General features: G+C 47.5%; 1 protein-coding gene across 4 annotated transcripts in view; it reads left to right on the top strand.

Annotated features, from left to right (window-relative positions):
• The window catches only part of Emc1 (ER membrane protein complex subunit 1), a 29,061-nt gene extending 15,770 nt beyond the window's left edge, over window positions 1-13,291 (top strand). For 3 of the 4 annotated variants that reach the window (XM_005004333.4, XM_005004334.4, XM_003471369.5), the window contains exons 14-23: window positions 405-604; window positions 764-913; window positions 1,726-1,887; window positions 2,197-2,316; window positions 3,862-3,999; window positions 7,871-8,044; window positions 8,557-8,767; window positions 10,105-10,189; window positions 10,779-10,908; window positions 11,064-13,291. In XM_005004333.4, the coding sequence (XP_005004390.1) occupies window positions 405-604; window positions 764-913; window positions 1,726-1,887; window positions 2,197-2,316; window positions 3,862-3,999; window positions 7,871-8,044; window positions 8,557-8,767; window positions 10,105-10,189; window positions 10,779-10,908; window positions 11,064-11,243 (1,550 nt within the window). In that variant the 3' untranslated portion in view covers window positions 11,244-13,291. The other variant, XM_063235625.1, reaches the window with a different exon arrangement.
• The last annotated feature ends 1,258 nt before the right edge of the window (window positions 13,292-14,549 follow it).

The following is a 14,549-nucleotide window of genomic DNA, read 5'->3' as shown; positions in this document are numbered from 1 at the left end:
CCCGCACCCTGACACCTGCACCTTCTGGCTTTGTTGTGGCACCCAGAAGCCTTTCCCTGCCATCCTGGATGTGGGGCTGTGGTGGTGACATTTATAACTCAGCTGCGTGTGCATGGCCAGTCCCTGACCCCTAGTCTTTCCTGTCGCCATTCCTGTCCCTAAAGATTCCAGGCAGGTGAAATCTAAGCGCCAGGTAAGAGGGTTTTGGAAGCTTATGCACAGTCATACCTCAGTCTGAGACTGTTGCCAGCAGACAGACTGTTTCTCAGGAGGCCTGGAGCCTGGAGTTTAAGTGGCCAAAACGCTGTGCAGGTGAGGGACATGTCTCTCTCTGGGAAAAGCGTGCACCTCTTTACTGGACACCCAGTCTGACGCACAGTGTGTTACCATTCCCCTGACACCAGACGGCCTGCTGGGGATGTTCCTAAAACGCCTCTCATCTCAGCTCATCCTACTGCAAGCATGGACTTCCCACCTCTGGAAAATGTTCTATGATGCTCGGAAGCCCCGAAGCCAGATTAAGAATGAGATCAACATCGACACCTTGGCCAGGGATGAATTCAACCTGCAGAAGATGATGGTGATGGTAACGGCCTCAGGGAAGGTATGGCTGTCAGCCCCAGGTGATCAGAGGTTCTGAAGTTCAGGGAGTGGGATAAAAAGCTTGTTAGGGGACAGTAGCACTGCTTCCAGTTTGCAAAGATAGAATCAGTTATTTGGCTTTTCTTTCTAGTCGCGAGCCAAGTATTTGTTTATCTTGCAGCTTTTTGGCATTGAGAGCAGCTCTGGCACAATTCTGTGGAAACAGTATCTACCCAGTGTCAAGCCAGACTCCTCCTTTAAGCTGATGGTCCAGAGAACTACTGCTCACTTCCCCCACCCCCCGCAGTGCACGCTCCTGATAAAGGACAAGGTGAGAGCCTCAGTCTCTGACTCGTGTGGCATTTTTGGCAATTAGCAATTCAGATTGTGCCAGGCCTTTTGGAGTTACGTGAGAGTCCCTGAGGAACGCTGAAGGGTTAGGGCGCTTGTTGTTCCTTCCTGCCTGGCTGGAGGAATTACCCAGTGCTACTGCGGAGTGGATCCAAAACAGGCTTCACGTCTGCCAGCTTTCTTTCCAGTCATAGGCTGTTGGTGGAGTTTGGCGGTTCTTTTTTCTTTTCTCTAGAAAGGAGAGCAGGGCACAAAATGATTTGTATTCTGGTCTCCCAAAATTAGAACAGATTTGTGGATCCACTCTAACATTACTAGAGAGAGGGCTTTGTAGGCCTTTCTGGAACGGCCACAGTGGTGTTACTGAATTGTAGCTGACCTGCTTATTTATTGTACTAGGGACTGAACCCAGGTCCTTGCACTGAGCCGTATCGCCAGTCCTGTTTTTTGTTTTGAGGCAAAGTTTTGCTAAGTTGCTTAGTCTGGCTTGAACGTGAGATCCTCCAGCTCAGCCTCCCAAAGTACTGGGATTACAGGTGTGCACCACCATGCCTACTTTGTACTTGACCTTTTTATTTGCTTATCACCACAGCCAGGTCTTGGTTGAATTTGGAGCCAGAGACAGTTCGACCTCTTTTCCTTTTGACATTAGCCTAGGGGACTGTTCCCCTGGGGCCAAGAGCCACAAAGCTGGCAAAGAGTAGGGAATCCCTCCCAGCTGAGCTGAAGTGTCAGGTTTCCTGGTTTACCCTTGTGATGTGTGTTCTTTCCGTGTTTGCCCACCCACCTTAGGAAACAGGGATGAGTTCCCTGTATGTCTTCAATCCCATTTTTGGGAAGTGGAGTCAGGTGGCTCCCCCAGTGCTCAAGCGCCCCATCTTGCAGTCCTTGCTTCTCCCGGTCATGGATCAAGACTATGCCAAGGTCTTGCTGTTGATAGATGATGAGTACAAGGTACTGTGTCTTTGGGAGGGCGGGGACATTCAGGTGGAGGTGGGTGCGGGATGGGTGGTCAGACAGGTGGCAAAGCAGAGGCAGTGTGGACTGTAGTAGCTCATGCTTGCTCGTGGCCCATGCCTCAGAGACACGAGTGCTGCTGCTGCCTTTGCAAATACTCAGGTTCTTAACAGAACTAAATTGATGCCCTAACTGGAGTCCGTTAGACTGTAATTCTTTGAAAATTGTTGTTTTATTAAGGGACTCTGATAGACTTAGTTCTGAACTTGGCTTTAACCCTTTCCTGGGGACTTCTGGGTTTTTAAGGTCACTGCTTTCCCAGCCACTCGGAATGTCTTGCGACAGCTGCATGAGCTTGCCCCCTCCATCTTCTTCTATTTGGTGGATGCAGAACAGGGACGGCTAAGTGGATATCGCCTTCGAAAGGTAGGTGTGGGGAGCCGCTGGCCAGAGAAGTGACTGAGCCTGAGTGTGCTAAGGAAGGGACCTTGGGGAGCCACAGTTCCTGCCCTCCGGGAGTGCCTGCTTAGAGTTTAGAGCAGAATCTGCAAGAAAACAGTCAAGTTATTGTCAGAAATGTTTGCTTTGGCCACTGTGTTCTCTCCCCTGATAAGAATGTTTAAACTGTTGACATGTGGCATGTTCTGAACCATCCCATTCCCGTTCCCTGACAACTCCTGTACAGAATGTTGCAAAATACTTTTCTCTATCTTTGTTCCCATATCCTTGAGTTATAAATAAATAACAGTGGAAGTCTCAGTTGGTTGCTATTTCTCTGAGGCTCTCTTAAGCCCAAGAAGCAGCCCCTTTGAGTTCTCCATGATTGGATTAAATCTCGTCTTGAGTAATCTTTCTCATCCTCTGTGCTCATGGTTGCACACTGTGACACGTAGAGAAAGGGGTGCCAGCAGGATTCCTTGCATGGAGGTGTGGTCTTTCCTGGTTACTTAGCAAAGCTATGAACCATGCTTCTAGTCCCAAGGCAGACTTAGACTGGCAGAAACCTGATGTGAGTTGGTCATTTCTTTCTGTTAGTTGGGCAGCTACTCCGAGGCACACATGGCTGTAGATGCTGTGGATAGAGCAGTGCATAATGGACCAGGTCTGTGCTCATGGCCTTTCGATGCCCCAGGGAAGGGGCATTTTCAACACTCTCATGAGGATGGGGAGTTGGAATGGGGTTGAACTTGTATTGTTACACAAGGATGCTATCGGCAGATTCTTGATAGAATGCATGCCTTGAATTTTATTTATTTTTTTATTTTATTTTATTTTTTGTCTTTTTCCTTTTTATCGGTACCGGGGATCGAACTCACGACTGCCTGCTTGCAAGGCAGGTACTTATGCCGCTGAGCTAAATCCCCAGCCCCCTTGAATTTTATTTTTAAAAATGGGATTAGTTTGCTCTGATGCTGATACTCTTGAACCCAGCTCTAGCAGACAGTGATACACACTGTGTTGGAAGCACCGAGGGGCTGGCCCTGGCCTTGCTAGCAGGGCTGAATAGGGGGCTATTGTGTGGTTGCACCTACCAGACATATCCTGTATTTCCTTAGTGTAGATTTAGAATGTGTTGAAGAGTTTGTGTGTATTGATTTTTTTTTTTATAATGACCTGCTAGCTTAATGATCACTGTTGGCCATAGTATACAGGAACTCTAGATTTCACTAGTAAATGATGTTTTTCTTGGATATTTTCTCAGATAAACAATGATAAACATCTTGGATATTTTCTCAGATAAACAATGGTATACTGTTGAGTATTTTTTTCTTACTCATTTTCGTGTCTTTTTAAATCAATCTGAGAGTTCTAAACCGGGATAAGCCAGCTCTTTGCTGCTGTTTTTTGAACAGTTTTGGTCTTATTTCTTCTGGCGCAAAGGCTCAGAGGCTGAACTGCTGGACATGTGAGTTGCAGCTGTCTGAGGTCTGTGCGGGCCCTCGTGTTCACTGTGTTTTTGCCCTGCCCCAGGACCTCACCACTGAGCTGAGCTGGGAGCTGACCATTCCCCCAGAAGTCCAGCGCATCGTCAAGGTGAAGGGGAAGCGCAGCAGCGAGCACGTCCATTCGCAGGGCCGGGTGATGGGGGACCGCAGTGTGCTCTACAAGGTACGGCTCGGCTGCCTGGCGCAGAGCGATGAGGGCTTGGTAGGTCCGTGATCTTGGGGAAGTCGTCTAGCCTCTTGGAACCTGACTGTCTTTGACTTCTCTTAGGTAGTAGCGGGGACAGAACCCAGGGCCTTCCCTGTGTTGGGGACATGCTCTGCTACTGCGCCACACCCGCAGCCTGGGCATAATGTGTTCCTGCCGTGCAGTTGTTGGGATGATCATGGAAACACTCACGCATAGCCCATGCCTGGGGTGCATACGGTAGCTACCTGATAGATGGTAGGTTTTGTTGTGGTGGCGGTGGTGTCGATACACCTTTCTGGAGTTAAACTTCATTCAGTCTGTTAGCAACTGCACCTTGGCCTGGGGTATAGTGGCAGAGCATTTGCTTAGTGTGCACAAGGCCCTCAGTTTGATCCCTTGTACCACATAGAATAGCAAAACAAAGAGTCCATGTCTGTGATCCAGCACTCCAGTTAGTAGTAAAGGGAGGGAAACAGATGACTGCTGGGTTGTAAAACTGCCACTGAGAGGCGGTAGGCATGCTCCAAGTGGACACTCATTACACCCTTTGACGGCGGAGACGGTGTGAAGAGTGCTGTGGGGGGGTGAGACCTGCAGTGAGGCCAGGGGAGCTGACGCGAGCTGCCTCACTGTGTGCGAAGCGGCATCAGTGCAGGCCTCCAGTTGACGGTTGGGTTCCGACTTGACCCTGCTGCGGCCAAGCTGTTGATTACTGCTGGTTTGCCCGGGCTGCCTGCATCCCATTTCCACCGTCATGATGGGGTAACAGCACTGACTTTCACAGAGTGTCCTGAAGATGAAAGGCACCGTGGTGAGCAGAACAGCGCCTGCTGGCAACAGGAACCCCGTTGACTCGGATTCTTTACTGATGAGCATCTTCCTTGTGGTAGCACTTAATTTTACCTTATTCAGAATGACCAAAATAGTACAAATTCTAAAGTGTGTTTTAGACTGCAGGGTGGGGTGCAGAGGGAGGGTGCGTGAGGCCCTGGGGTAGATTTCAAACACCATGCACCAACTCCCCCCAAAAAACAAAAATAAACAAACAAAAAAGATACAAAACAATATAAACATTGTTTCAAAGTTTTAAAAAGTTCATATTAATTTGAACTTTAGAAAATACTAAAAGATTAATTAGAAAAAAATATACCATATGTAATTTTACCGTTGTACTATAAAATGAGAGGTAACCAGGAGCAGTGCTTTTAAAATTCATATCTTGCAATTATTCTAGGTTATTTTATTCAGATACACTTTTTAAATTTTGCTTGTAAAATTACAGAAAAGTTGTGGTGGCTGAGCATGGTAACACATGCCTGTCATCACAGCACTCAGGAGGCTGAGGCAGGAGGATTGCTGTAAGGCCATCTTTGGCTACCTAGTCAGTTCAAGGCCGGTCTGAACTACATGGTGAAATGCTATCACAAAAAACTCAAAAAAACCAAAAAAACAAGCCAAACCAAAAAATCGCCCAGAAAGTTGTGGATATATCCCTTTTCCTCGTTTGCCTGCACAGCCATGGTACATTTATCTATCTAAACCAACATTAGCACATGACTGCTAAATTCCAGGCTTTACTTGGGCTTCACCAAATTTTTCACTGATGCCGTTACTTTGGAGTGTGATCACACATTGATTTAGTTGTCAGGCCTCTATAGCCTCCTGGGGTCTAAGACAGCTTTCCAGGCTCCCCTTGTCTCTCATGACCTTGAGAGTTAGAAGAGCACTAGTCAGGTGGTGTGTAGAACGGCTCCCAGTTTTGGTTTGTCTGATGTCTTCCTGTGGTTAGACTGTGGTTATGGATTTTTGGCAGGAAGGCCACAGAAGGAAAGAAGTGAGTCCTTCCTGGATTTGACATGTTCTTTTTAGACAATGGAATGCATCAGTGAATGAAACAGACAAAACTTCTGTCTCCTGAAGCTGTCGTTGTTGGGAGAGACCAATGAAACAATAAATACGCAGGTTACCAGCCGTGACTATGTAATGTAGTAACTTTAAGGCCACCCTGAACTACAAAGCGAAACCCTATCTCAAAACACAAATGAAAATCCAGATTATGTAGTCACTTAGCAGGGGTCCAGTTCCATAAGGGAAAAAATAAAGCTGAAACAAGGGAGAGAGAGCAGAGCTACAGAACTGGGAAGGGGATGCAATTAACAACTGCTGGAGGGCCAGGGAGTTAGCTCAGCAGCGTCAGTGCCTGCCTGGCAGGTGTGAGGTTGTGAGTTCGATCCTTGGCACCAAAAAAAAGAGGAACAACTGCTGGCTAAGAGGGCTTGCTGAGAAAGTGCCCCCGATTCGGAGGCCTGGGTGAGGCAGTGGCTGTGGGTGCCTGGAGGAAGAGCCTTCGGAACCGCAAGGCCGGAGCCTGCTTGGTGTGCTGAGAAACAGCAGAGTGGGCCATGCGATGACCAAGGAGAGGCAAGAGGGACTGGGTCACACAGGGCCTCGCCCTGGCCTTCCCTTGGAGAGAGAGAAGGAGCCTGGCCAGTGGGAAGTTTTGAGCAGAGAAGCGACATAAATGGCTGAGATTTAACCTTCTAATGCTGTTCTTTTGGCCCTGACAACTGTATCTGTCCAAGGAGGAGAGCAGGAAGACCAGTGAGGCCCTTGTAGGAGCGTGGGCCAGGCGACGCGGCTGGAACTTGGTAGTGTGGAGTTGGTGGGGAAGGATCACATTCTGGTAGAAGGCAGAGCCAGTGGCTGCCCCCACCACAGAGAGGAAATAGGGGCATGTGCATGTGGGTACACTACAGAGGAGAGTCAGAATAATGTGGCCAGTATTCTGTGACAAAGACGTAGGGAGTTACCACTGACTAGGTGGAAAACCTGAGGCAAGACAGGTTTGGGCAGACAGAATAGTTCATTCAGCCTGGGCCACTGGAGTCAGCACTTCTAGGGAGAGCGACCCGGGTGGCTGTTCGCTAGTAATGGGAGTTCAGCAGGAGTTTAGCCGAATACGTAATTTTGGCACTGCCGGCACCTATAAGCAGTGATAGAACCATGAAGTTTGCTGATGTCACCAGCAAGTGAGCATAGATAGAAATGCTCAGGGCCAGTTGGGCACAACGGCACATGCCTGTAAGTAAGCACTCTGAGAGGCTGAAGCAGGAGGATCACAAGTGTGAGCCCACTATACTTGTGATAGTATAAAAAAATAAAGGGCTTGGGAGATAGTTTAGTATGAGGGCCCTGGGTGAGTCATTCAGTCCGGTACTGTGCAGTAATAAACAGAGAAATGTCCAGTGTCTGGTGCTGCTTGGTGTGTTCTGCCATGAAGAGAAACAGACTGGGGAGGGGGGGGACCCTCCAAAGACGGAGGACAGGCCGGTGAGTGTGAAGGGAAACCAGGGGCCGCCATCCTGCATGCCGGGTCCAGGGAGTGTTCCGTGAGGGCATGCTGCTGTGTGGCCTGGTGCTCCCAGCTCAGGTAAGACAGGGATCCGCACTCATCCTGAGTTAGGAAGGGGGAAGGTGCTGCCGACTGTGGGAAGGCTGCCTCTGGCAGAGAGAAGCGACACTGCCGGAGCTGTGTCCTTGGGCCCAGGATGGTGGACCCAGGGCTTGTTTGTGGTGGCCGTGTGCCAGCTCTGTGACTTGAGACGCTGCCTCACTGCACGGGTTTCCTCATCTGCAGAATGGGGGTATTGGCAGCTGATTTATAAGGTTGTGGAAGGGGAGTGCAATATAAGGCACCTCGTGCCATGCCCAGGCCCCAGGGACACAAATCAGGTATGGGGATGGGAAACAGCACAGCCAGCTCTTCTGACCAGAAGCCCTGGATCCTCTGCTAGGCCCAGGCTCAGCGTGGAGCCAAGAATGAAGGAGTTTTATTGTCTCTCCCCAGAGCCTGAACCCCAACCTGCTCGCTGTGGTGACAGAGAGCACGGACGTACACCACGAGCGCACCTTTATTGGTGTCTTCCTCATCGATGGTGTCACAGGGCGCATCATCCACTCCTCGGTGCAGAAGAAGGCCAAGGGCCCCGTCCACATCGTGCACTCAGAGAACTGGGTGGTGGTAAGGAGTCTCTTGGGAGCACGCGGTCACTGAGGAAGTCTCCCAGTTTAGACCCTTTCCAGAAGCCCACTTGTGCTTTGAGTTTTCATAGGCTCCCAGCACCCCCGGATTAACAGGTGGGAGCCAAAATTCCAGTTGCTTAGGTTTGATCTCAGCTCTTCCTATTCCTGACCATCCAACCTTGAGGTAGTTATATGTGCAATTGGTAGAGTAGACATGATAATAGTAAACTCCAGTCCAGCGTAGAGCAGCGCCCGGCACCTAGTAAGCATGCAGCGTTAGCTCTTACTATGACTTGGAAGAATGTTCTGATTCTTAATTCCTGTATCACATAGCAAACTTTGGGCAGCCTGGACTAACTGCCTGGAATGTTAGCTTAGGAAACAGGAAGGAAACTGGGGGTGTCCACGTGGTTCTGTTCCTCCCTGAATCTGTAGCCAATTTGAAAAGTGCCTTCCAGTGTAAAGTCCCCATTGCAGCTGACCCTGAGCTGCTGCTCCGTATCCCTGCAGTACCAGTACTGGAACACCAAGGCTCGGCGCAATGAGTTCACAGCCCTGGAGCTCTACGAGGGGACGGAGCAATACAATGCCACTGCCTTCAGCTCCCTGGACCGCCCACAGCTGCCCCAGGTCCTTCAGCAGTCCTACATCTTCCCCTCCTCCATCAGTGCCATGGAAGCCACCATCACGGAGCGGGGCATCACCAGCCGACACCTGCTCAGTGAGTGTGGGGATGCGGGCTCTGGGGCGACCAGGTTCCCTCAGCAGCAGTGTGACGGACAGGGACCGTATCGCCAGCAGAGCCTTTTGAGCACCCATCGGGACAGGTTGGTGTAGGCGGCTCTGCCCGGGTGGGAAGTGTCTGTTCAGCTGTGCCTTCGATAAAGATGACCACTTCTCTCCTAGTTGTCATTTCTGATGAACTATTTCCCTTTTTTGGTGTTCTCACCTTGTTGTGAAAATCAATCCCTGCTCCCATTCTTCTGTTTAGAGGTGGAATCCCCTTTTATTAATGACAGCTGTATCAAACTGTTGACGCTAATGAGTTATTAGTGTACACTTGTGATTCATGATAATTACCTTTCTCTGTGGGAGCTGGTGTGGATCACTTTACCTGGATCATTTTATCCTCCTCGTATTATCATTAACAGTCTGCGTGGTTTGTGCAGAAACCAGCAGGACCTCGTCGTATGTAGTTTAACTTCAGGACTCTTTGAGTATAACAGGCTCCTTGCTGACTTGATTTTAGCAAAAACATGTGGGACTGTCAGCTTTGATGGACAGTCGTGCCACTATTTTATTGTCAAAATAGGAGGAAAACACTCTCTTGGCAACTTGGATTGCCTTTACTGGTGCTGGTGCTGCCAGGTCCTCTGCCCCCACATTCACTCTGCCCCAGTGGCGCTCACAGCCGAGTTTGCTTTGTCAGAGCGTTGTTACTGGTGCGGGCGGGTGGGCGGAGATCCAAACTGTGCCTTCCAAACCCTTTGCTTTCATTGTTACCCATAGCGTGAGGGTCTAAGAAGAATTTTTATTTTTATTAGTATGTGTTTGCAGTGCATGATTATATTCATTGTGGGGAATCTGTTCATGTACCTAACATACCTTAAGTCTTTTTCTGTTTCTTTCCTTTCCGCCCTGTATTTTGACTCTTAACCTTTTTTTGGTGTGTGTGGTTCTGGGAATTGAGCGAGGGCCTTAACACTGAGCTATCCCCCGAGCCTTTTTAAATTTTTTTTTTTTTTGAGCTTGTGATCCTCCTGCTTCAGCCTCCCAGAGTGCTGGAATAACAGGCATGTGCTACTATACCTAGCTTAGCTTTGAGTGTCAAACTTTGTCTTTTGACCTCTTAGGGTGATGTATGATGAAGCTTGTATCTTCAGAAGTGAGAACCTTCATACAAACCCATGATTACTGTTTTGACTATTGAAGAGAACCTCAGTGACTTTTTGGGGGCAGTTGTTTTTAAAAGTCTTTAAAGATTTCTATGATGCTATTTTGATGACTGTTCCTCATCTGGAATCGGTTAAATGTGAACATTTCCTTCTCCCTGTGCAGTTGGGCTACCTTCCGGAGCAATTCTTTCTCTCCCTAAGGCCCTGCTGGATCCCCGGCGTCCTGAGATCCCAACTGAACAAAGCAGGTGAGACCCCTTGGGCAAGGCCAGAGGCTCATGACTACGGATCTCACTGATGAGCTTTGGTCCTTAGTCTGGCTTCATGGAGCTTATGTTTGGTAGGAAACAATAAACAGTGGGAGGACAGAGCAGGCTCCTCACGGGCCTGAGTGGAGCAGAGAGCAGTGTGGTTTGGAGCAGTGCACAGAGCGGGTTGAAGCTGAGAAAAGATGGGATAATAACTGGGCCTTTCCAAGGAGGAATGGGATAGGGACACCGTAGAGCAGGAGATGGCTTTGTGGTCCAGGGTGTTGAGTTGAAAGTGGCCCTGACTTTCCTCCTGTGATGTGAAATGCCAGTTAACTGATTATATTATTTCTTTTCGAATTTAGGACAGGGTTAGGAATTCAGACCTCAGCTTCACTATCCAGAGAGCCTTCTTTCCTGCAGTCCTTCCTATCATTCAGCTGCTAAATTTTTAACTATCTAATGCAAGTAGACCTTGAAGGTGATTTGAGGTTAGGTATGCGTCCTGGAACCCTCCCAAGACCCAGGAGGGCAGCCAGGTGCTCCTTTTACAGCGCCTCTCAGAGCGCTTGTCCCTGATGTTTTGCAGAGAGGAGAACCTCATCCCCTATTCTCCAGATGTACAGATCCACGCAGAACGATTCATCAACTATAACCAGACTGTCTCTCGAATGCGAGGTATCTACACAGCTCCCTCGGGCCTGGAGTCTACATGCTTGGTGAGTGGAGCCCACAGCACCCTGTATGGTGGCTGCTCTTTATTTCAGTCCTGGGAGAATAGCTCAGGATCGCACTTTCTTCCATACCTGACTGTGGGGTTTTGGTGGCTCACTGGCTGCCCTTTTTCCTGATTCTCATTCTATTTGCCTTCTAGGTTGTGGCCTACGGTTTGGATATTTACCAAACTCGAGTCTACCCATCCAAACAGTTTGATGTCCTGAAAGATGACTATGATTATGTGTTAATCAGCGGTGTCCTCTTTGGCCTTGTTTTTGCCACCATGATCACTAAGAGGCTGGCACAGGTGAAACTCCTGAATCGAGCCTGGAGGTAGACTGAAGACTCCAAGCCCGATTGGAGAGTTGTGGTGGCATCAGCTAAGGTGCTACAGCTGCGGTTGGGTGAACTGGTGGAATGTGTATGGGGTTCTGCTCTCAGATGAGTTGGGTGAAACGTGGACTGTAATGTATAGCTGCTGATTTTGAGACACATGCTGCCCAGTCCTGTGGATAAAGGCTGCACTTGTTCAGCTCAGTTGAGGATCTCTAGGCACTTGATAGATTTTCCTTCAAAGTCCAGGACCACTGCCATTTCCTTTCTTTGGCCATTCATGAATGTTCTGTTTTAAAATAAGACCTCTTACTGAGCCAGGTGCAGTGACCCATTTTGCAATTCCAGTAGTCCCAGTAGTTGAGGCAGGATGATTGTAAATTTAAGCTCATCCTGAGTAATTTAGTGACACCCTGTCTCAACATAAAGGAGGGGAGTGTATGTGTGTGCGTGTGCATGTATGCACTGTAAATGTACCTTACTGAGAAGGCCCTGGGCTCAACCCCCAGTACAGAAAAACAAAACAAAGACCCTTCACCTAACTTTTTCATTTTTATTGGTACATTCTTATGGTATGTAGTTACATTCATCATGGCTGATTTTTCTTTTTTCCCTTTATTTTCCCGTGCTGAGGATCAAACCCAGACCCTAATGCAAGCTAGGCAAATGCTTTAACATCGAGCTGCGTCTCAAGCTTTGATGTTTCTCTTTTGCAAGGCATGTTTAAGTTGATTTTAGTTTGCCTTTTATGTTTCCCATTCTTATGTAGGAATCCTGACATTTCCCTGCCTCTTGGTGCAACGTTGGTAGGGAGGTCCTCTTGCCCACTTTTATTTGGTAAATGCATTTGCTGCTTGACTTCGAAGGACGGGAACACAGGATCTATCCTTGGCTGGTGCTTGAGGATGGATGCAGACTCTTGAGGCTTCTCTCCAGAGTAGCTTAGGTTGAGGAATCTATATATTATGTCAAAACTAACTTTAGCCAGGGATTTTGCTCAGTGGCTCAAGCACAAGGTTGTGAGTTCGATCCCTGGTACCAAACAAAAACAAACAAACAAAAAAAACAACTCTAGGAGAAGTAACTTTAAGTCCCTAGTGCAGTGATGGTGAACCTTTTAGGTCTTTCAATGATGAGAAACAGCTGGCTGCAGCATGCGTGCCATGGGTTCTCTGGAGCATTGCTCCAGTGTCCTGCTTTTTTCTTTTTTGAAAGACAGGGTGTTGCTCACGCTGGTCTTGAAGTCACTGGGGAGCCCAGGCCAGCTTCAAACTCACTGTGATCCTCTTAAGCTTCCCGAGTACTGGGATTACAGGTGTGTGCCACTACACCCAGCCCTCTTGCTTTCATAAGGTTGAGCCACCCGGTCTTTTCAGTTTATCAAAGTCAAGTTCATATAGTATCTTGATTTGCTGGTCATCACCTATGCATTTCTCCTACAATGTGTCAGAAGAAAGGCTTTTTTAGAGCTACTGAGTTGTTTGAGCCTGAAGAGATTTTAGTCTCTCATTCTGCCCACAGCCTGGCCTAGTCATCTTATACCTAGAGAAAGATGCTTTTGCTTAAAAACCTTATTTATTTTTAGGTGTGTGTGTGTGCGTGTGTGCACGTGTGCATGTGTGTGTGTTGAGGAATCGACCCATAGCCCCATATGCTTTATCACTGAGCTATCCCCCAGCTGGTTTTAGATGTAAATGTCATACTTGTTTTTAAAATGAGCAGGTTCAAGCCTTAGTCATCTTTTCTGAGTGTGGTGTTAGGGGTCAAATCCAGGACCTCACACACTAGGCAAACACTCTACCAGTGAGCTCCATCCCCAGCCCTAGATCTAACCTTTGAAGCTTTAAACAGAGGAGAAAATTGGGCAGAGCAGGAAACTGGCCTCTTGTGGACGTTACGTGGCTGATTGGCTGGGATGCGATGTCTTGCTACAAATTAAAGGAACCCTAAAGTTTTTTCTTATTCATGGGTTTGGGGAATCATAGGACTTGGCTGTGAATCTTGCCTTGTGGTGAGAGGTACCATGAGACAAAATAAAACAAAAAAAAAGAATGATTCTGATGTAATCCTTTCTTATGTCTTAGGAAGATCATTTCAAGTCTGTTTGTGTATTAGAAGAAAAACAGTGCAGAAATGACACACATTTAGTAAGGAGATGTGCCAACTTATGTATGACTTGGTTTAGATTATTTCTTTCTGTGATCATATACTAATGTAGGTTATGGCACAGAAAAAAGGAAACTGAGTTATTTTATTTTAGAACTAAAATTGTCAAATGGTATTTCTAAAGGAATGAGTATCTCCAGGAAAAAACCAGGCATCTCTTCATCTTGACTCAAGGCATACATTGTGTTAATGTGACCGAGGTACAAGTTAAAAAAATCTGCCCTAGTTTTGATAGCCTGGTGGAGTTTTCACATCATCAGCTATTGTCTTCCTGCCTGCTCTGCTTGCACAGCCCAATTTGCAAGATTATAGTTTTCATTTACCTGTGTGCCAGCATCTCAAAGACATGCTAATGGGAAGGAGGTTTCTTGCCGTATCATGCATTCCCTGTATTGTGGCTTTCATCACTACCATTTTACTGCAGCTTACCTCAAAGCAGATGCTTAAAATAGCAAAAGCGAAGTCTTTTCTTAGGTCTTGGCCTCCTTTAATCTTGAGCAGAATTTGGTTCTGACCTGCTATGCCCAGCTTCTGCTGGTGACTCTTCGTTAGTGTTGGTGTTGGGGATTCAACCCAGGGCCTCACGCTTACTAGGCAAGTGCTCCACCCTTGAGCTCCTTCCTTGGCCTCTTCTGTAGCTTTTAAGACCATGTTTCCTGTTTTCCAATCCATCTGCCTTTTGTTCTTGAGTGCATATCCCTTTCTTCATTAATAAGGTTAGTTTGACAGCCCCTTACAGTACTCCGTTTACCGGCCGGGGGTATAACTCAGGGAACAGTGCCTGCCTGGTAAGCACAAAGACCTGATTTCAGTTTCCAGTACCAAAAACCAATAAACAAATGAACAAACAATATTCCATTTACAACAAGTGATTCCTCAGTATTTTCTAGGCTAATTTTAAAAGTTAGTTTGATCACCACGCCAGGTCTTTCGGCATACAACTCTGCAACTAGTATTACTTTGTGTTCTCATCCCCTGTTGGAAATCATGTGAACTGCTCTGTGACATTTGTTTTCTTAGTCTTTGACTTGTGATAGGAATCGATTCCGGAGGAATGTGTGTGAATTAATACAGAATTCCAGCCAGGATCCTGGGGATATAGCTCTATGTGAAGACCTAGTGTTCAATCCCCATCATCAAAACA

Source organism: Cavia porcellus, unplaced genomic scaffold, assembly GCF_034190915.1.
Source record: "Cavia porcellus strain 051 isolate PalLab524CR breed Dunkin Hartley unplaced genomic scaffold, mCavPor4.1 scaffold_25, whole genome shotgun sequence".
NCBI lineage: Eukaryota > Metazoa > Chordata > Mammalia > Rodentia > Caviidae > Cavia > Cavia porcellus.
This window is presented reverse-complemented; position numbering and strand designations above follow the sequence as displayed.